At 46.9% G+C, this 23,805-nt stretch overlaps 1 protein-coding gene across 2 annotated transcripts in view; it reads left to right on the top strand.

The window, feature by feature from the left end:
• MRPS31 (mitochondrial ribosomal protein S31) overlaps positions 1–23,805 on the top strand; it is a 185,458-nt gene that overhangs the window by 26,037 nt on the left and 135,616 nt on the right. For both annotated transcript variants that reach the window (XM_078657248.1, XM_078657247.1), the window contains exon 3: positions 9,713–9,868. In XM_078657248.1, the coding sequence (XP_078513374.1) occupies positions 9,713–9,868 (156 nt within the window). The remainder of the gene's footprint in view (positions 1–9,712; positions 9,869–23,805) is intronic.

Below are 23,805 nucleotides of genomic sequence, written 5' to 3'. Positions count from 1 at the left end.
CTGTCCTGCCTTGACTGAAATTGAACTGACCTATCTGCCCAGCGCCTTCCTACTGTGCCCCCCTGAGAAGCGCTGAAATTTCAGAGACCATTGATGCCCCGGAGCGCTATGGCTGAGCGCTAGCTCCTGAACTGCCTAATTTGTTTGTGGCGCTAGTGGGTCATCAGGCGCTGTGTGCTTCTGTGAAGCGCTGCTTGGGAAGAGCGCTGTGTGACCCGGAGCTCTACCTCGTCCCCGCGCTGCCTCAGGGAAGCGCTAGCAGGCCAACTCACCGCCGCAGCCCTCATCGTGCTGATGCGGCCCTGCCGCGCACCAAAGGCCGTCGGACCACGTAGCAGCCTTGGCACTTCCCCGGTGAGCCTGTCGCTTCCAACTGCAGCCCCTCGGCGGCTCCCCTGAGCCAAGAGAGGGCCGCTGCAAAATCTCGTCAGGCTGCGGTAGGCCTCGCTGGGGTGAAGCCTGCATCACCCTCGTCACGTGGTGGGGTAACGCCGGCGCGTCACTGGCCACGCCCCCACCGTGCCCGCACTGCGGATTGGTCTGCGAGTTCGCGCCCCTAGCCGGCCGCGCTGCTATTGGCGGCCGGCTCCACATCCTCCAGGGTTCGTGATCCGAAGGAGAGAGTCATCGGAGTTAGCCTGTGGCCGGAGGGAGGCCCGAGAAGAGCGCCGGAGCTGCGCCGGCCTCCCCTGACTGGCCTTCACGCCCCCTCATCTGGATCTGCGCAAGAGCTCAAGAAGAGCCGAAGAACACCAGGTAATTCCCCCGGGGAGGAGGGCAGAAGACTCTGAGGACAAGCGGGGCCCCTAGGAGTGGAAGGAGGGGCCCCATGTCCGCCCCTCCCCCGGGGAAGACTGTGGCCGGGCCCCGTTGGCCCCACAAATACTGTAACTGGGCCAAGGCCCCAAAAGGCACCATGAGGGGACCTCAATTAAGGAAAGTTAACCCCTGTCTAGGGGGATAGTTAGTTAAAGTCTGCTTTCACGGAAAGCCCATTGTTCTTACCTCTACCCACCAGAAGAGTTACACTTGTTTACGTATCGTTTTTGGCCTAGTGAAGGGAATGAAAAGATAAGGCCTGCTCACTCTGGTTACCGGGATTGCACCTCCTTGCCTAAGGAAATGTTCATGTTACTTTGATGCATGGTTTATTAGTGCCTAAAGAGATACCTAGTGCTGAGTAATGAAATGTTTTTCTCCTATCCTGCTGAAAGGGTTATTTCTAATGAAATGTTCTACTCCTATCCTGCTGAGAGGTTTACCGTTGACTAAGGAAATGCTGACTAAATGCTTTGCTAACTGAAATGTTACTCAAATGTCTCTATAAGGAATTCCTTGCAGGTGCAGACTAGGAGCAAGGCTGAAGCCAGGCCGATAGTTATTGAATATTTAATATTTATTTATTTATATATTTATGGCTGAGTGATGACAAATATGCTCTTTTAAGGAAATGTGAATGGAGTTAATGCTACCTTGATTACTTGATTACTTCGAATGAACTATCAACCGTGACCTTATTCTAGATAAAAGTACCTTGTTTAATCCATTTCACTGGTGTGGTCTCAGTCATTGTGTGTGGTACCTGTCTCAGTGGTTGTGTGTGCTGAATGGTCACTTTACACCTAAGCTTTCGGGTGCCTACCTGCTCGTGCCAGGCTACCCCAGGGGAACTGGTGACCCCAGTTCCTACATTGGTGGCGAGCAGTGGGATTCAGGACCTGTGACTATACAGCACCCTCCAGTGAGACAGAGTGCCCGCAATTAGACTTGACACCTATCGTGCATGCAAGCCTAATTAATTGACCCCCCACTGTCTAGCCTGTGTGTATAGAGACCTGTTTTGACCTAATCCTGCTACCTACGTCCTAGTGCATTCCTTTTATTGTATCTGGGTCCCCACCTGGCAAAATGGAGTTCCAGCTAGCCGACCTGGAAGAGTATACAGTGGTGCAGCTAAGGGAATTTTGTCAGGGGATGGGGGTGCCGGTTGGGTGGAGAGCCGCAAAGGAGGAGCTCCGTACCGCTTTGAGGGCATGGGTAAGGGCCCATCCAGAGGGGAGAGGGGATGGGGGACAGGAGGGGCAGGGTGCACTAGGGGAAGCGGGCACTCCAGAAGACCCAGGCCTACTCAACATTGATGTGTCTGACAATGTGTTGCCAGGAAAACGTTCTGGGGCAGGGAGTAGTGTATCTAGGGGGAGTGCGCCGTCGCAGGAGTATGAGGACAGGAGGGAGGAGAGGCAATTGAAGTGGGAGCTTGCCAAGCTAGAGCACGAGAGGGAGAGAGAAATGGAAGATAAAAAGCTCACATTGGAAGAAAAGAGATTAGCAATGGAGTAGAGGAAGCTGGCGCACGAGCTTCAGCTTAAGGAGTTGGAGCTGAGAGCCTTGCAACTGAGTGCGCCAGGAAGTCCCAATGGTGGCAGCGTACAAGGGGCTCAACAAGAGCCTAGATTTTGGTTACCCAAGGAGGTGATAGCGAGCTATACTCAGGGGGATTACATCGCCAAGTGGTTAGAGGCGTATGAAGTGGCCTTGACTGCCCATGGGGTGCCCGAGAAACACTGGGGAGGTGGCCTGTATCATTACATACCTCTCAATGTCAGGGACACCCTCCTGTACTTGGATAAGGCGGACCAGTTCAGGTATTCCCCCATGAAGGAGGCGCTCCTTAAAAAGTTTGGCCTCAACCCCGAAAGGTATCGCCAGAAGTTCCGTGGCAGCCATAAGCTGTCCACGCAGAATTGGGTGGATTTTTTTGATTATGCCCGTAAGGCTCTGGATGGTTGGGTGCGTGGCAGCGAGGTGCAAGATTATGAGGGCCTGTACAATTTATTTTTGAGAGAGCACCTCTTGGATAAGTGTTTTCCGGAGCTGCGCCAACATCTGGTGGACCGCAAGCTAACTGATCCCCGTGAGCTTGCGGAGGAGGCGGATACTTGGGTTAGCACCCGGGTGTCACACAAGGGCCCCGGGGGAGATGGCACAAAAGGCGGACAGGGCGTCCCCCAGAAGAAAGAGGGGGGAGATCAAAATAAGGAGTTCTCACGAGGCCCACAAACTAGACAGTTTGGGAGAGGAGTAGGTACCCCACCTCATTCCAGTTCCCCAAAGCCCACTTACCCTGACAAGAGTCAGCAGCCAAACATTGTCCGGTGCTACGAATGCGGGGAGGTTGGACACTACAAGGGGGATCCCCAGTGTCGCAAGAGACCCCCAGCCCCCACAGGTGGCAAGAGTCCCGGGGTGGCTAGTGTATCGCTTGGGGTGGAGCTGCCCCTAGATAGGGAAGGGGAGTGGACAGGCCTGACCCTGGTTTCACTCGGGGACAGAGAGTTGGTCTCAGTGACGTCCTTAGCATCGAACACTGCTAAGTACCAGCAGAGGGTGAAGGTTAATGGGGAGGAGGTGGAGGCTCTAAGGGACACAGGTGCCAGCATGACCACCGTAGTGAGGCGGCTGGTGTCCCCTGAGCAAGTAGTACCTGATTTGTTCCATCCGGCCGTGTTGGCTGACGGCAGTCTGAGCTACTATTCCGTGGCTCAGGTTCCCTTCGAGTGGGGAGGAGTGAAAGGCCCGTTGAGAGTTGCGATAAGCCCTGCCTTGCCTGTGGACTGTCTGCTAGGAAACGAACTGGAACACACCGCCTGGAAGGAAGTGGAGTTTAAGGCCCACACTGAGATGCTGGGGTTACCAGGGTGGACTTGCGTGGTCACGAGGCCCATGGCTGCCCGGCAAGAGACTCAATTTGGGTTGGAGCCTGGAAATATGGCCCAACCCAATGCCGGTCCGGAGGAGAACACACCCTGTGTGATGGATGGAGAGCCCGCGGAGGTACCCCCGGAGTCCGCGGAGGTGGAGGTTGTTCCCGTGGGGGACTTGCCGACCCTTGCCGAGTGGCATGTGGAAGGAGGGCCTACCCGGGAGGAATTCTGTCGGGCGCAGAAAGAGTGCCCCACGCTTGAAGGCATGCGGCGACAGGCTGAACCCCAAGCGACGGATCAGGAGACCGGCAGTTTTCACGTGTACTGGGAGGATGGCCTCCTTTACAGTGAGCCTAAGGTTCCGTTTCATGGATACTCAAGGGCCTTAGTGGTCCCCCAATGCTACCGGGCCATCCTATTGGAACTGGCGCATGAAATACCTTTCGCTGGACACCTGGGCCAGGACAAAACCTTTGCGCGGTTGGTCCCGCATTTTTATTGGTCCAGGATGAGAGTTGCCTCTGACACCTATTGCAAGACCTGCAAGACTTGCCAGGCAAGTGGCAAGACTGGGACTAAAGTGAAGGTCCCTTTGGAACCGCTCCCGGTCAGGTATTGCAAGCATCCCACGATGTGCACCGCTCCGGTGCGTGCAATACCTGACTTCTCAAAAGAGTTCATCGTGCAGACGGACGCCTCTGAGCACGGCATAGGTGCTGTGATTTCGCAACTCAACAACGACGGCCAAGACCAACCTGTAGCCTTTATCTCCAGAAGACTCCTCCCTCGGGAACGGCAAAGGAGTACCATCGAGCGAGAAGCCATCGCTGTGGTCTGGGCCTTGAAGAAGTTGAGGCCATACCTTTTTGACTCTCACTTCCTGATTCAAACCGACCACCGACCCCTTCGCTGGCTCATGCAGATGAGAGGCGAAAATCCCAAGTTGCTAAGGTGGTCCATTTCCCTACAGGGGATGGACTTTAGGGTGGAACATCGGCCCGGAGTTGACCACGCCAATGCTGACGGTCTCTCCCGGTTTTTCCGCCTTAGTGACAAGAACTCCCTAGAGGTTGTGTAGCTCTCCCCACTTTCAGCTGGGGGGGGACGCATGTTAGACCTGTCCGCCCTAGGGTGGTCTTTCCCTATTTTTTGTTCGCCCTTGCCTCATTTTTTCCCACCTTCTTAGGTCTCCAGGCACCTTCCCATTGCTAATCAATGCTAAGGTGCAGGTGCTCTCTTCCCCCAATATGGCTGCCACTGACCCCTGCTACTGCAGCGTGGTCTTTTTAGACGCACTCTAGTAGCTAGGAGCTGGTTGGAACCCCTAAACAATGTTGTGACACCAGCCTGCCTTCCCTGCCCATAGCTAGAGTGAGGAAGCTCCTGGAACCTTACAGAATAGGGGAGTGGTCACCAACTGCCATCTTAGAGAGTGGTCACCTGACCTGGGACTACAAAAGAAAAGGGAGGGAAACTTTCCAGTCAGTTGGGGCATCACTGACCTGGGGGACCCTACGCAGGAGACTTAGGCGGTAGGGCCTAGTGAGGAACCTGGATGTATGACATTACAACACATGCTTTTACATCGCATGCCTTTACAACGCGGTTTTTACATCGCAAACCTTTACAACGCATAGCGCTTTGGAGTGCTGGATAGTGAATAGTTTAATTTACTATTCCAACTCCAGTCCCCGTGGACACTAGGGAAGGTGTTGGATAGTAAATTAAACGTATTCCCTATCCTAGAGCGCCCCCCAGCGCAATGCGTTGTAATAGTTTGCGTTGTAAAAGTTGCGTCGTAAAGGCACTGCGTGGTAAAAGTTGCGTTGTAAAGGATGTTTCCCCAGGAACCTATACCACTGGGGGTGACCGGGTTTAGGCGTTGCCCACCAAGCTGTGTGAGGAACACTGAACTAGCCCACTGATCTGGCCCGGCGGGAGGGGAACCCAGGGACCACCTGAAGTGAACTGCTGAGGAAAGCCTTCAACTCAACCCCCCCTCCTCAAGAGACCAATAATTTGTTCTCTACAAAGGGCGTAGGAACCATCTAGCGCCAAGAAGACCTTCTACCTGCCCACAGGACTGTTGGAGGATCAACCAGGTATTGGCGCTGTGTCACCCACTGCGCTCCCTGTCTCCATCTGTGCCCCCTTTGCTGTTTCTCCACTGTCGTGTGGCCTGTCCTGCGTTGACTGAAATTGAACTGACCTATCTGCCCAGCACCCTCCTACTGTGCCCCCCTGAGAAGCGCTGAAATTTCAGAGACCATTGATGCCCCGGAGCGCTATGGCTGAGCGCTAGCTCCTGAACGGCCTAATTTGTTTGTAGCGCTAGTGGGTCATCAGGTGCTGTGTGCTCCTGTGAAGCTCTGCTTGGGAAGAGCGCTGTGTGACCCGGAGCTCTACCTCGTCCCTGCGCTGCCTCAGGGAAGCGCTAGCAGGCCAACCCACCGCCGCAGCCCTTGCCGTGCTGACGCGGCCTTGCCGCGCACCAAAGGCCGTCGGTCCCCGTAGCTGCCTTGGCACTTCCCCGGTGAGCCTGTCGCTTCCAACTGCAGTCCCTCGGCGGCCCCCGTGAGCCAAGAGAGGGCCGCCGCAAAATCTCGTCAGGCTGCGGTAGGCCTCGCTGGGGTGAAGCCTGCATCACCCTCGTCACGTGGTGGGGTGAACGCCGGCGCGTCACTGGCCACGCCCCGACCGTGCCCGCACTGCGGATTGGTCCGCGAGTTCGCGCCCCTAGCCGGCCGCGCTGCTGTTGGCGGCCGGCTCCACATCCTCCAGGGGCTGCGATCCGAAGGAGAGTGTCAGCGGAGCTAGCCTGGGGCCGGAGGGAGGCCCAAGAAGAGCGCCGGAGCCACGCGGGCCTCCCCTGACTGGCCTTCACGCCCCCTCATCTGGTTCTGCGCAAGGGCTCAAGAAGAGCCGAAGAACACCACGTAATTCCCCCGGGGAGGAGGGCAGAAGACTCGGAGGACAAGCGGGGCCCCTAGAAGTGGAAGGAGGGGCCCCGTGTCCGCCCCTCCCCCGGGGAAGACTGTGGCCGGGCCCCGTTGGCCCCAAAAGTACTGTAACTGGGCCAATGCCCCAAAAGGCACCATGAGGGGACCTCAATTAAGGAAAGTTAACCCCTGTCTAGGGGGATAGTTATTTAAAGTCTGCTTTCACGGAAAGCCCATTGTTCTTACCTTGTGGAGAAGTGTGGCTCAATGGTTAGAGCGGTAGACCCTGATGCAGAGGTCTAGCCCGGGACCAGGGTTCAATTCCCCGCCTCGGCGGGTCTTGAGCTCAAAAATTCCACGGACCTGATAATTCTCGCCTCGGTGCCTATTCCAATCATGGAGTCCCACTCTGCAACTCTGGGCAATAGCTTGCTTAATCTCCACAACGGCCCCCACAACACTAAGGATGCCTGGCCTCCACCTTGGGGGTGCCCAGGAGCGGACACCTCGCAGGGAAAGCCAGAATGGGTTCCACAGCGGTATTCGTACAAGCGCCTTGAGACCCTTGCGGGTGAGTAGTGCGCTATACAAGTATCAATTTACATTTACCCACCAGAAGAGTTAAACTTGTTTACGTATCGTTTTTGGCCTAGTGAAGGGAATGAAAAGATAAGGCCTGCTCACTCTGGTTACCGGGATTGCACCTCCTTGCCTAAGGAAATGTTCATGTTACTTTGATGCATGGTTTATTAGTGCCTAGAGATACCTAGTGCTGAGTAATTAAATGTTTTACTCCTATCCTGCTGAAAGGGTTATTTGTAATTAAATGTTCTACTCCTATCCTGCTGAGAGGTTTACCTTTGCCTAAGGAAATGCTGACTAAATGCTTTGCTAACTGAAATGTTACTCAAATGTCTCTATAAGGAATTCCCTGCAGGTGCTGACTTGGAGCAAGGCTGAAGCCAGGCCGACAGTTATTGAATATTTAATATTTATTTATTTATATATTTATGGCTGAGTGATGACAAATATGGTCTTTTAAGGCAATGTGAATGGAGTTAATGCTACCTTGATTACTCCGAATGAACTATCAACCGTGACCTTATTCTAGAGAAAAGTACCTTGTTTAATCCATTTCACTGGTGTGGTCTCAGTCATTGTGTGTGGTACCTGTCTCAGTGGTTGTGTATGCTGAATGGTCACTTTACACCTAAGCTTTCGGGTTCCTACCTGCTCGTGCAAGGCTACCCCCGGGGAACTGGTGACCCCAGTTCCTACATATACCCCTGAAGAAGGTTTTTTACCGAAATGCATTGGGTGACTTTTAAATAAAGTATGGCATTCAGAAACATCGTTTACTCCTGCGTTTTTATGAACAATACTGATTTAAAATGAACATGAGGAAAATTAGTAAAATGAACTGAAGAAAGTACATGAGAAAAAAAGTGGATAAATATTGGACAAAGTGGTTGACGAAGTAGTGTTGACTATGAATTTAATTCATGGGACTCGTTAAAAGGCTGTGCAGTTGGACGGGGATCCAAATGCGGTGCCCGAGTGTTCTTTCTATAAAATTGCAGCGCATTTAGACGGAGCGCTGATTCAGCTAGCACGCCGATATGGTTTAAAATTATGAGTACGTTATAGAAGGAATCAACAGGTGAAACGAAGGAATGCATCTTACTAATTTGTAATTGTTGCTAAACTTTCTTTATCAGTCACCTGTGTCTGGTAGGCAGCCAAATTGATAGTCTTAATGTTCCATAAAGCATAGCCGATAGATACATTGGGTGCATGTTTTCTATGACATAAGTGACTGAGAGGGATGCTTTTATAAATTTCATCTCAACTGATGAGTTGCCAAATAGTATTAGCAGAATAAAAAACATTGAATAAAATCCGCTGAATTGAGCATATCAACTATCCTCTTGAAAAAATCGGCACACAGTGAATTGCCCAGCAAGTGTATGCCACCATTTTCATGTTTGAGCGTTCCCTTCGATTACTAATGAATGGTATTATAGTGATGTTCATGGAAACTTATGGTGCACAATGTATTGGGGGCTTATGGGCCAGCTGCCCTGTTGAATCAAGAAATCACCTTCCTTTGTTTCCTAAGTACACACCAGTAATGTGTAAAACCGTTAAACCATGCATGTCCGGTCAGCTGTTCCTGTCAGTGTTTAAGTATGTTGCCTTCCAAACATTGAGTACTGAAGTGTACCCGTGCTTTGTTTAAAATAGAGGGCGTATATACTGCATAATCTGTACTCTTCTCAATACAGATTTTTTTCCCCCTCAAAACTCAGCCAGCTGATGTAGTGTTTGTAAGCATTACAAAGCACTGAAAACATACAATTTTCCATATTTTGAACACCGAGCAGGTGACTATTATATAGTACTTAAATAATAAGAAACTAAACATTTCAGGACCGGGAACGACCGCTTCAAACATTATAACACACTGTGTCGCATACTGTAAAACAGAACCCATATTATGCCCTGCATGCCCATCGATATACCTTAAGTCCATCTGAGCAGCCATAAAGCCTCATGCTACATCCCTATATGGTTTCGACATCCGCATGCGGATGAGGCGGCTCCAGTTCAAGGCCCCTAAAATCCGCCCACCGTTTCTATATTTTATAATGTTTCTGAGGACACCCTCTTGCTTTAAAAATAGGTTGTTCCTGACCCAGCAATTCAGATTTTTTGATTTCTTCTCACAATTTCTTGTGATAACACAGAGCTGGAACGAGGTGTTCGCTATGACTGTACCCCTGTCTGTCTTGCAAAGACATTGAAAAACATATTAAAGCTCCAGTTGGTTTTTTCAAAGAGAGACACGTGAAATTCTTATAACAGTTTTTACCAGCTCTGCTCTGCTCAGAGACTTTGCTACGGAACACAGCCGGCTCCTTCAATGGTTCATTAACTTGCTCTTTTAATTTGAGAAAAATGATGTAGGAACATTGGGATTGGCCACCATGTTCACTTGTGAGACAGCAACGGGAGGCGCAGTTATCTTCATTTGACAGGTTTTTTTGGTTTTTTTTACCCTCTCTATAGAAAGTCATTAACTCCAGAACTCGTGGCTGCTGCTTCGGCTGTTGCATCGTCATTGCCTTTTGACAAAAAACAGATTGAATCTGAGCTACTTCAACAGCTGAGGAGACACGATGAGGAGACTGACGCTCAGAAGCGAGGAGAACCCAACAATATTAGGTCTGTACATTCTTGAATTTAAAGTAAGTCCTTGACAGTTCACATCCCATTTTGTACTAAGCTCTATAGGAAGCACACCATACAAGGTTTTGTTTCCAGTGGTAAATTTTATCCTCCAATGAAAGTTTTTTTGGTTTTTTTCCCGTAGGTTGAATGTTATCATAATAGTAACATAACACTTACAGTGGCACTGGCAGCAGAAGTGGAGAAAGGAATGGCACGCAGATCTGGCCTGTTCTTCATCTATCAATTACTTACTGCCTTTAAATTGGTTGAGCAAAATGGCTTCTATATTTCAGCCTTATTTGCTATCCCTTCGGTGTATGTTCCATAAGAGCAAAACATCAGTGTACGCACATTTTACAGTTAAAGGAATTGACTTTGCTACCTCTGTGAATAGGCCCAGTAAAATAGACAAGGATATAATACTGTGCAAATTGACACTGCCTATTGGGATTAGGGAGGCTCTGAGGTATAAGAAGATATGTGTTCGAGGCATGTGGGCTGCTGAATTCATATCTGTGCATAGATCGCCACCTAGTGTTGGGTCCGGATGATTGCACTTTGTTGTCTTGGAAGAGTCTTCGAAGTATCACGAGATAGGTGACTCCTCCCCTGGACTACAGTGCGCATGGGCATCCTCTCCATCCTCAGATTGTTTTCTTCCACCATTGGGTTCGGATGCAAACTCCTATACTCCAACTCGGAATTGAAAACAAAACTTTCTAAAGGCCAAAAGGCCTTCAACTTCAACGGTATTGTTCTCGTTCGGTACCTCTCTACTCGATCCAAACTTCCATCTCGAATCGGTCGTCGACGTGAGCCGTTGGGCCTTTTCGACGCCACGTGAGCCGACCGTCGATGGAAAGAAGCCCGTTTAAAAGGTGCCCACAATGCCACTCCAAGTTCCCACATACTGATAAACACTCAGTATGCAACAAGTGCCTTTCCCCAGACCATAGGGAAGAAACCTGCCCAGCCTGCGCCCAGTTTCGATCCAAAAAAACTATACGAAACCGACGGGCTGTTAGGCAAGAAATGCAGCGACAGGCACCGGAACCGGACAACATCTTCGATGATGACCAGGATCTACTGGACGCCCCAGACTCTGACCTAGAAATCGTCACCGTTGAGGACTATTCTGACTCCGACGACGAGATCCCGTCGGGCCAAATCGTGAGTACACTACCCCCGACACCTATTGACCCGTTACCAACGGTTCCGGTCGAGGCATCGCCAAAAGGCCTTAGCCAAGATCATAAAAACGTTTGGCAGCCCCGCCTTCCGGCTCTGCTCCGAAATCGAAACCAAAACCTTCTGAAACCCCAGGGCCCAGTACCATTGTCCCAAAGGAGGTTCCAGAGCCGAAGAAGGTCACCGACCCGAAGGGCGTCGATCCAAAAAAGGCTGCACAGACGAAGAGCGTCGAGCCAAAGAAGACTGTCGACCCCACAAAGGCCGTTCAGCCAAAAACCGTTGAGCCAAAGAAATTGGTCGACCCGAACAAAAGCACACAGCCAAAGGGCGCCGAACCGAAGAAGGTCGCCGACCCGAACAAGCCTGCTGTTCCAAAGACTGTCGACCCGGCCACCGGTGCCGTACCGAAACCAGTCTCAAAGCCGGAAAAACCTGTCAACCCCAAGACACCGGCTCCAAAGACACCAGTCGATCCCAAAAAGAACATCAACTCGGTGAAGGACACTCTTCCAAAGAAGCCTACAGAGCACAAAAAATTTATCGACCCGAAAGTTCCGGTCGAACCGAAAACACTCGTCGACCCAAAAACAGGGCCCGAGCCGAAAAAGTCCAACAAAACTCCAAAAGTCATCGAAAAACAAAGTGTTACCGACCCGAAAAAGTCTAACACTAAACCCAGGTCTGTAGAGGAAGAACTATTCCACCCAGATCCCTCAGACGACCAAGCTAAAATATACATCAATCCAGACACTGGTAAAGTTACCATCCTGCATAGGAAAAAGAGGCCTTTGGACTTTGAACCTGATTCACCTATTCCACTGAAGAAAAAGGACTTCGGGACTTCTCCATCAAGACCCTTCAGCCCCTTTCAACCTATCATGCCTACCACACCTTTTGCACCTTCCTCACCTTCTCACCACGGGGACAATGAGGGGGACTCAGGGTATGAGCCACAGCCTCTATATGATTTCCCACAAGATCCTAACCAAGAGGAACCTTGGGAAGAGCCAACAGACCCTTATGACACCCATCCCATCCCTGATGTACCCACTTATCCTACCAAGCCGTCACCTACTGATGACACAGTAGTCTTCAACCAGCTCATAGACAGGGCAGCACAATTCCACAACGTGGACATGCATAGTGACCCTGTGGAGGAAGACTTCCTTTTTGACACATTCACTACTGCAGAAAAAAGTGTCAAAACGCTTCCCATGTTAAAGGGAGTTCTAAAACATGCACCTGACATATTTAAGGACACAGCCAGGGCACGGGTAATCAATCCCAGAATTGAAAAAAGTATAGACCAGCTCCTACAGACCCTACTTACATCAAGGGCCAGTTGCCACTAGACTCACTGGTGGTGGCTAACGCACGAAAAAGAGCCAACTCTCAGACAACATGGGAAGCACCTCCCCCTGACAAAGAGTCAAAAATTCTAGAGGCATCAGGTAAAAGGGTAGCTGCACAAGCCTCCAACTCATGGAGGATTGCTAATACACAAGCCTTACTGGCTCGTTATGACAGGGCGCACTATGATCAGCTCGAAAGCCTTATGCAACACCTGCCCGAGCCTTTCAAAGCACAAGCCAATGATCTTATCCAAGAGGGAAAGTTCATATCAAACGCCTCCATCAAATGTGCGCTTGATGCTGCAGACACCGCAGCTAGGTCAATTACTACTAGTGTCCTCCTACGCAGACATGCATGGCTGCGTATTTCCGGATTTAAGAATGAGGTGCAGTCCACCATTCTTAACCAACCTGTCAATCAGGATTTTCTATTTGGCCCTGCTGTCGATACCATTTTGGACAAAATGAAAAAGGACACAGAAACCGCAAAATCTATGGGTGCATTGCAATTTCTGCAACATAGGGGCTGCTTTCGGCGCTCCTCATACAGAGCAAGTACAGGAGGGAATGCTTTGCAAACATCTACCTCATACAAGAGTAACACACAAGGTTCCTTCAACAAGAACACAACCAGGGGAGGTTACAGAGGTAACAGTAATAAGGGAAGAGGGCGTGGAGGCAATAACACCAGGGCCTCCACCGCCACAAAACAGGGACTTCATTTCGCTGCCTCCAGACCACTTAACACCAGTCGGAGGCAGACTACAGCAGTTCCTACCTGTCTGGCACGCAATTACCACAGACAGGTGGGTGAGAGAAATTATCCGGTCTGGTTATTGCCTAGAACTCACTTCTACGCCACCAAACATACCACCCAGACATCGTCCTATGTCCTCAGAGCACATCACCCTGCTACAACAAGAGGTGAAATGCATGCTGGAAAAGGGGGCCATAGAGCAAGTGCCTTTCCACCAACAAGGGACAGGAGTATACTCTCTATACTTCCTTATTCCCTCAGACCAATTTTGGACCTCAGACCCCTAAATCAATATATACTGTCAGAGCACTTCCACATGATCACATTACAACAAGTGCTCCCGTTGCTACAGCAAGGAGACTTCCTAGCAACACTGGACTTAAAAGATGCGTACTTTCACATACCCATCCATCCAGCCCACAGAAAATACCTCAGGTTCACAATAGAAGGTCAACACTACCAATTCAAGGTTTTGCCCTTCGGGGTTACCACGGCTCCAAGAGTGTTTACAAAATGCTTAGCGACAGTGGCGGCACATCTCAGGAGGCAACACGTCCACGTGTACCCTTACCTGGACGATTGGCTAATACAAGCAAAATCGTACCAAGAGTGTGCAGCACACACGTCCCAAGCAATCCAGTTGCTACACAGCCTAGGCTTTTCAATCAACTACACAAAATCGCATCTGCAACCTTCCTACGTACAGCAATACCTGGGAGCCACTATAAACACCTCAGTGGCAAAGGCATATCCAAACACAGCAAGGATAGCCAGCATGCAGATACTCATTCGCAAATTCCTGCCACAACACTCCCTGCCCGCTCAGGTCTTCATGCAACTCATAGGCATGATGGCCTCCTGCATATTCATTGTTCCCCATGCCAGACTCCAAATGCGCCCATTACAGGAATGCCTAGCACGGCAATGGAACCAGGCTCGTGGACATCTGAAAGACCTAGTGTTGGTAGACAGTCGCACTCACAACTCTCTGCATTGGTGGAACCCACAAAACCTTTCCAAGGGGCGACTGTTCCAAGAGCCGGTTCCACAACTAGTACTAACAGCGGATGCATCACTGACAGGCTGGGGAGCCCATCTCCTTCAATACACAGTACAAGGGCTCTGGACAAACAAGCAGAAAAAGCTGCATATCAACCAACTAGAGTTGCTAGCGATATTCCTAGCCCTAAAAGCATTTCAGAAATACTTGTACAGCAAGACGGTGTTGATCCGGACGGACAACATGACTGCAATGTACTATATCCAGAAACAGGGAGGGACACACTCTCCACAGCTGTCCCATCTGGCACAAAGCATATGGAGGTGGGCGATCCCCAAAAACATTTTTCTCCTAGCAGAACACCTCCCAGGGAAGGACAATCAGATTGCCGACCTGCTCAGCAGGCACAGCCAACAACTACATGAATGGGAGATTCACCCCCGAGTTCTCGAGCCATTCTTCCAAGAATGGGGTCACCCAGAAATAGACCTGTTTGCCACAAAAGAAAACTCCAAATGCCAGTACTTTGCCGCCAGGTTCCCACATCCGTTGTCACAGGGCAATGCGATATGGATGAACTGGTCAGGCAGATTTGCGTACGCTTTTCCCCCAGCACCGCTGATCCCGCTGGTGGCACGCAAACTGCGACAACACTCACTCACGCTAATCCTAGTTGCTCCCACATGGGCGAGACAACCATGGTACACAACGTTCCTAGAACTTTCAGTAGTTCCTCATCAACGACTGTCCCTTGCACCCCATCTTCTAACTCAGAACCATGGAGAAATCAGACACCCAGCTCCCAATCAGATGAACCTAGCGATCTGGCTCCTGAGGTCTTAGAGTTGGGATACCTTAACTTGCCCCCAGACTGCATGAACATCATTAGGGAGGCAAGACGACCAACCACACGAGCGTGCTATGCAGCTAAATGGAAGCGATTTGTTATTTACTGCAACAATAACCAAATCAACCCATTAGACGCTTCCATACAGAACATTATATGTTACCTGCTGCACCTACAAAGATGTAACTTGGCATACTCTTCTATACGACTACACCTTGCTGCTATAGCAGCATACCTTCAAAACAGGCAACACCACTCACTGTTCAAAGTACCAGCAATCAAGGCCTTCATGGAGGGTTCAAAAAGGGTGATCCCCCCAAGACATCCCCCTTCCCCAGTCTGGAATCTAAACATCGTGCTTAGCAGACTCATGGGACCTCCTTTCGAACCTCTACACTCATGCGAACTACAATTCTTAACGTGGAAGGTTGCATTCTTAGTTGCCATCACCTTACTCAGAAGAGTGAGCGAATTACAAGCACTAACAATTCAAGAACCTTTCATGCAGGTACATGCTAACAGGGTGGTTCTTAGAACCAACCCTAAATTCATGCCTAAGGTTGTATCCAATTTCCATATCAATGAAGCAATTGAACTGCCAGTATTCTTTCAAAATCCACAGTCAGTAGCTGAGAGAGCCCTACACACACTAGATGTAAGAAGAGCTCTACTTTATTATGTGGACAGAACTAAGTCATTTAGAAAGACAAAACAACTATTTGTTGCTTTTGCACCACAACACAAAGGAAATCCCATTTCAAAGTCAGGAATAGCCAGATGGATAGTTAAAGGCATTCAAATATGTTATCTAAAAGCTAAACGCACTTTAACCGTCCCCCCTAGAGCACACTCTACACGGAAAATGGGGGCATCCATGGCTTTCCTAGGGAACATTCCTCTTGAAGACATCTGTAAGGCAGCCACATGGTCAACCATACACACTTTCACTAAACACTACTGTGTAGACGTGCAAGCAAAACAGCAAGCTGCTGTAGGCCAGGCTGTCCTCAAAACTCTTTTCCAAACTGCTGCAGCTGGCACGGGTGGCCACCGCTAGAGGAGATACTGCTATGCACAGATATGAATTCAGCAGCCCACATGCCTCGAACGGAATATGCTACTTACCAGTATGCATCTGTTCTTGGCATGTAGGGCTGCTGGCATTCATATCGCACCCTCCTCCCCGGTGCCTGTCGCAGCTGCAGCATTATCTCTGGCATGGCCATCTCTTACTTTCCTATCTCCATCTCTGCCACAATGGCGAAAAACAATCTGAGGATGGAGAGGATGCCCATGCGCACTGTAGTCCAGGGGAGGAGTCACCTATCACGTGATACTTCGAAGACTCTTCCAAGACAACAAAGTTCAATCATCCGGACCCAACACTAGGCGGCGATCTATGCACAGATATGAATGTCAGCAGCCCTACATGCCAAGAACAGATGCATACTGGTAAGTAGCATATTCCGTCTGGAGTTGGAAGTGATGGGTGAACCCAAAAAATAGTTTCTAGGTCTGAGTGTAGAAAAATGAAAATGTAGAAGAGGACAGGCAGTTTCTAAGAAGTGAACATCTGCGTTTCACTGTTGTGTACATCTCCACCACTGTTGATACTTCCTTTTTCCAGCTTTATCAAAATACAGCTAATTTATTTGTTGAGTAGCCCTCAGGATTATATTGTTCATCAGTGCCTCTGGCATGTTGATGTTATCAACATTTGTTTTTTTAATGATTTTGTCTTCTGTACAACTTGACATAGAAAGATGGGTTCCTTTGTGCTGCATCCTTAAGGAGATAGCTGAAGAATGATAGGGGGTCTACGCAGTACAGAATACTTTATATATGTGAAACTGCTACAGCGGAACTCCAAAAATCATTTCCAATCAGCACTTACCATTTCCCTGAAACCTCTGAACACACACTCATTCGTCAGTGGGGCCCATAACACTACACATTTACTCTGTTCACTTAATTCGGCTTCAAGGATTTTGGTGAAACACAAAGGAGTAATGCTGTAACATTTGGCGGAGTGTCTAAACCTATTTAACTAGTTATTATTTACACCTACAGTTTTATACTATTTACCGTGGTTTAAATCAAACATGAATTTTATTCAGACACACCACCATAGTGGCAATGGATCTGCTAGAAAGAAAATCAGGCGTAGGAAAATCACAAGACCAGCTTTAATATTCCATTTTCCCAATTTTATTTAAAAGCAAAACTTTAATATGTCTGACATTTAGACATTGATTAATTCTTTATTCAGTAAAAATCTTAAACTTTATTTCAAAATGATCATTTTATTTAGAGCTCAGAAAACAGTTGTTTATTTAGAAGTCAGTTAAAAGTTTAGCAAAGAATTGATAGTTCCAAACTCATTCTCTCCTAACATCCCTAACTAACGCCCTCATCTTATCCTTCAATCCTGCAAAGCAAACAAGAAATAAATCAAAGTATCTTACATCCAGTAATCGATCTGCAATCCGACAGCACTTCGAGAGGAAATCGAAAGAGCGACTACCTCTAAACAAAATCAGGGTTTTTTTTATACACTAATTTCCTAACTTAATCTATCAAAAAAGTATCTAACATCATCAATTCGGGTTCTGATTGGACAATTTGGGATGGGTGAGCATCTCCTCGCCATTACAACATCATATTCACGGTGAATCAGCGAAATCATAATGGGGTATTGTTTAGGACAGTCTGTGGCCTGGTCACTTCCTTGACTCGCAACGTCGCATCACTTTCCCACGTTTGGAACACTCGACTGTCCATATTTTGGCACCCATCCTGGCTTCCAGGACAAGGTAGCCTTGAACTTCCCATCCGAGTACAGGCAGCTCACTCTCGCTGGCAGGCTTTGGGCACGCATGCGCAGTCCAGCACTTGCTCGCAGTTAGCCAGAGCAACCATGTTTTTGTAGGCCTCAGAGGCCACTTTAGGAACTATCATAGAAACAAACACAAATTCATGTTAAATATGGAACTAAAGCCCTTCTGTTTACCTCCCACCATACTAATGTTTCCCTATTAGTTATTACCTAGCATGTAAGCCACATAAATGCGTTTCATACTTACATATCCGACGACTTTCTTGCACAATACCGTGTACAATAAGCACATTCATATTGCGTTTATTTATATTTAAGCTGTGCATTAGTTCACAACACAATAACAATACAAATTAGTTAATTATATTGCTTCATGCAAGCAAAATTAGTTTTCCCATGTGTTCATGTATGTGCATCTTATACTATTGTTGATTAATTCTCCACAACACACCATTAGTAAATGTTAACGTTATGGAACATTGACTTCACAAGGGGTACACAAAATTTTGTTTTGCCACCTTGCTCCATCAAAACCAGTTTGGGGTAACTGCCAAGGCATCCTTTTCTATAATGCGGAGGGGCAACAGTATTCAAAATATTAGCATAGTAACATTATTTAAGAACCTTGGGTCATTCCTGCAGAGACTTACCAGCCTGTTGGTAGGCTGCTATGGGTGCAGTCCCCCTTTGGGGAGAAACTGGGGAAGGAAATCCTGTTTTGTAAGTGGATATTTCTTTTGAGCAAGTAAAAACTGTCATGGCTGCAGTTTTAATTTTGGAAAGGAAATATACCGGGCACAGTACTGTTAAACGTTAGCAAGGGCAGATGAAATCTGAATATCTATATGTACTACTTCTTTATAAATGTCATCAAACAAATCATTTTACTCAGTATATTCATATTTTATTATTCTTTGTTTTGGTATACATTTATATTTTTTATAGTTTAAATACAGAAAAAGCCTCCACATCAAAAAATGACATATACAAAATTAATAAATACATATTCCCAAACGATGATATTTAGAACCACAATTACATATTCATCTAATACTCTGATATGACATTAGATAATCTTCTGGCTATATCTCCTGATACAGTTAATCCAGTACATTATAGTACTCAAAATTCATAACCAGTCTATGACTAATAGCTTGATAATTAATTTGCATAATCATATGGCTACAATACAATGTGCAGAGATTGGTGACACATGTTGAGAACTACGCGTTTCGGCACTGCTCCATCAAGGCTCCGTCACAATGGGTTACTAAACAGGGAATATATAAAAATAATCTTTAATCCAGAGTAAAACATGGCCCTTATAAATATTTATACCATATACATCAAAACCTAAATAGACAGCATATAACTGGTACTGAATTTCAACTATAGAAACCGTCGTGAGAACCGGGAGAATCTCCATTGTTGTCAACAAACATGCTAATGCAAAAAAAGTGTAAAAAAAAACGTGTGTGGTTACAAGAAATAAAATAATATAAAGAAATAAAAAATACTCGGTGCGTGCATATTTCTACTTGCGTCCAATTCAAGTTATTTACACACAGCCTAGCCTTGGCAGCAGTTTTGTCGAATCACTAGCTTGTGCCTTATGTGAACTGCGAGGAATGTGGTCAAATTGTAAAATACTATACAATTTGCAGAAATATCTATGACCCGAGCAACTCTGTGTTAAGCACTCACCAGCATTCACTGCAGCTAAATTGGCAGCATAGTGTAGGGTACATAGTGCCTAGAGCCCTTCCATTCCAGTGACTGACAAATCTGAGAAGGAAAGGTAACTCATTTTCTTGAGTATCATCAAAGGTAATAGTAGCAAACAAATGTATGCACTTTCACTTTCTAATGACTAATGACTAATATCCACTTGCGACTCCACATAAAAGTAAAATTGCAAGATGCTGTGCATTGTGTGTATGTCGAACACACCACTACATCATTATTTGGAATAAGACTGGGAAGATGAACAATAGTACTTCTCTGTGGTAATTAATCTAGCATTTAGTTGTGCCCAATGGTATTCCACTGTCGACTACATATGCTTTCTCATTGTAGACTCTGGACAACATGGCCTTGTAACATACACTGTAAATGTTCTTAGTAAATCATTCAAATATTAATGCAACAGCTCACTGCTGCCCACAAACTACATTCACAATATACATTATTTTTGTCATAAGAGCCTGAGACTCGCTCTGCCTAACATACCTCTGGTAGAAAGCACTTAATCGCTTTTTGTTATGTCACCATACCATGTGGCTAAATAAAAAGGGGGTTCTCACCCTCTTGACTGCATCATTGATATGTCGATCTGAGCCCTTCGATACATACTATTGACCTGGTATTGCTTACAATATGCTCTTCACTTCAAACAAATCAAATTACTGCTATGAGTAACAATCCGCTAGAGTTCATTATAGGGACTGTTTATAGTAACATCGGCCTGTTCACTGCCCCTTGAAATTATGAAAGATTGCACTCAGTTATCCAACGTTTATCTTGGATGAGTAACAGACAGAGGTATTGCTCCAGGTGTCTCTTCTACATTTAAACCCATGTAGCCAGCTTAGAAATGACTGTCCACTCCAAACCATATTTAGGAGTAAAAACATTTTCTGAATGTATCAAGCTGAGCAGCGGTTGGAAACATGTTTGCATAATGAATTCATTCATAGTTTAAAAAAAAAAGGAATAATACAACCATTCATGTTCGTGCCATTTACTTTACTTGTATACATGACTGGTATTGTACAACCTATTAGGATGTGCCATGTCACCTGCTCATATAGCTATCTGCTTGTCTGTGAGTAAAAAGTACAGACCAAAGCCTGACATTATTTTGATTTACAGCATTTTTAAAGCCTGTGCGAAATCTAAAATGGCTAACATCGTAGGGCACTGCCTACTAGAGAATTCACTCACCTAAGGCTATAAAATGAATGTTTTTTGTTTTATACAGGTGTTCTCCACTTTCACTAACCCATTCTTTACTGTAGACAGAGGAAGTAACAAATATAACCTTTTTTTTTTTTTACATTTGTCAGCTCACACTCATATCTTATTATTGCTTCACTCCCTCATAACTGAGTTACCACCCTTAGTTTTAGGGTTAGATACCATAAACACATATAACTTGGTCTGACAGCAGACTACACCACAAGAAATCATGTGTACTTTAACTCAATTTCAGTTCATTCTCTACGTGTAATTTGTATGAACAACAGCCACTTTTCTAAATAACCCTTCAGTCCATAAGCTATAGATGAGCTAATTTGAGTAAACTCAGTGTAATGTCTTCATCCCAAGGCCACCTGAATGGTTTGCTTGGAGTTACTGCATTCTCATGAGGTTATAAACTTATGTTGATACTCTTCATCTTATGAGACTTAGGACCACTCCTTAGTATCTCTCAGCCCGAGGTACTGAATCACTGAGTATCATGAGAGTATTTACCACTTACAGCATTCACAATGTTCAGTCATACGGTTCTACCTGTTGTCCTCTTAGCAAGTATCCTAAGGGAAATTCTTAAACCTTCCTCGGTGCTACTTAATATGCGGATCCTTTTCCAGCATAGTTTATCCTGTAATGGACAAGAGCCCCTTTTACCTCATTACTGCCTCACCATAGGAAGGGCTGGTGATCCTAATCCAGGACAGGATTATAGACACCTGGGGAGTGTCAGGAACTAATTAGAAATGATCCAGTGTATGTTTACTTTAAAGCCACTGTACTTGGGACTATATTTGTGAAGACCTCTCTAAGAGAAACTGGTCAGCAGCTCTGTGGCATCCACATGTCCTGTATCTATGACATCACTTGGAATCTTGTCATAGATTCAGCTGGGGCTAGGCGTCTGTGGATGGCATGAAAATAGACCAACCTCTGATGATGATAGAGGACATCTTGGCCACCTCCGGAGTATGCTATCATAACATGCCATGCACCTTCTGCACAGAATATTCCCCTTCCTTCCAACCTCTGCCTGAAAGACTCTAGTCCAAGCCTTAGTAATAAGCAGGCTGGATTACGGCAACGCCCTTTTAGCGGATGCTAACGAGACCTTAGTTGCCAAACTCCAGATAGTTCAAAATATTGCAGCCAGGCTTGTTCTCGATGCTCTTCCGGCACGGCTTCGTTGGTGAGGGAACTGCACTGGCTGCTAGTGAAGAAAAGATTCTTTTTTAAGCTCTGCTGCCTTACCTATAATGCCCTAAAAGGAAAAGGCCCATTATATCTGCAACCAAAAATTAAAGCATTTTAATGATTCATCAAGTCATTACTCGGTAGACATTGTCCAGTTCAAAAGTAAGTATTTATTGTACAAACCTTCACCAACGACATGGAGCGCCTCTTCAGTACGAAGTCCGGTCGGCAACTGACACAGCCCATCGAACCGCAGAAGACTCCATGCGCACATTCAAAGCAATGCATTCCACATAGCAAACATAGAAATCCAATATCAAGTAAGTCATAAGGAGAGCAGACTTTGGGAGTGGAATGTATTGCATTCCAAAGGCTGCAGCACTGTCTTGAAGGAAGCAGCAGTAACTCCAGAAAATGTACTGCTTGAGCCCACGAAAAGTGCGGTGTCCATCTGGGAGAGCATTTATTACATGACAAAATGGGGTTAGTGGCAAAAGATGTATGCACAGTAGGAGTGGTCGCTTGTGTAGGCTGACAATGAAGAGTAAACTGAATATTAACCCTTTCACAAACGGAGTGTTTGCACACCTCTGTGCCAGAGATTTGTTTTTATTTTTAAAAAATGGCATTGTTATTTAGATGCATGTACTGCTTTGATTACTTTGTGCACCCATACAAATTATGGTTTTTTAACACTTAGAGGGGAATGTTTTGGTGTAAAGCCCACATCAATATCTAATTTGCAGCCTGAAATCTATATCTATATCTATCTATACTACTATTATAAAGAGAGAACTTGCACCTTTTGGCCAGGTAAACTCAGGAACCACAGCGCCAATCTACACACCCGATACATCTATGAAAATGTCAGGGTGTGTAGATGGACATAGGCTATATAAATAAAAATAAAAAAGTAAATTAAAAAAATTACGTTTGTAAACAAAGTAGTCCCCTGAAAGTAGCGCCGGCCGGGACCTAGCGATGGCCGCGACGCGACGTGCGTGATGACGACGAAGGAGGAGAGCGGTGCAGGGACGAGCGGCTGTGCAGTGAGGAGCGGCGGCACAGGTAAGGAAAGGGAAAGTGAGACTGTGTGATGCAGGGGGAGGCAAGAAGGAGGCAGCAGTAAATAAAAATGTCGGAGCGCGAGTGAGTCGGGGCGGGAGGGAGGCGCGAGTGAGTCGGTGCGGGAGGGAGTCTGTGCGGGAGGGGGTCGGGCGGGAGTGGGTGTACTGCCCCCAGCTCCTTTCTGCCCCAGGCAACGCTGGGGCGGGCTGCTAGTATATATATAGGGAGAAAAGTATAACTTTTTTGCTTTAACAAATCTGCTCAATATTGTTTTCCATTTCTCAGAGTAAATCCCAGAAATCTAGCCTGGGAAATGTTGCTCTAAATATCTGGAGTCTCCCAAAACCAAACATATGTAGTGTCTCGTAGGTAATCTAGCCAGCAAAATCAATTATGTATTTTTTGGGCAGATCAATAAATATTAGCACTGTTTATGGTGCACTGTTGATTTGTTGACCAATATCAGACTCGGGACCTAAGGATTCTATATTTGCAAGCCAGACCTCCTTTAGCCTGACAGGCGGACTAGGAGAACTTGCTGAACATGGCACTTCTTTTTCCAAAACATGGCAATTTCCTTCAGTCACCCTGGTGCATGAACATATAGCTTCCAAAGCTTAACTCATCATTTGTGATCTTCTGGGTCTCTGAAGCATGAGAGTACCACACTTACATAGTTTTTCCATGGGTTCAGAGGTAGACTGTTGATAAAT

This window comes from Lissotriton helveticus, chromosome 8, assembly GCF_964261635.1.
Source record: "Lissotriton helveticus chromosome 8, aLisHel1.1, whole genome shotgun sequence".
NCBI classification, from domain to species: Eukaryota; Metazoa; Chordata; class Amphibia; order Caudata; family Salamandridae; genus Lissotriton; species Lissotriton helveticus.
This window is presented reverse-complemented; position numbering and strand designations above follow the sequence as displayed.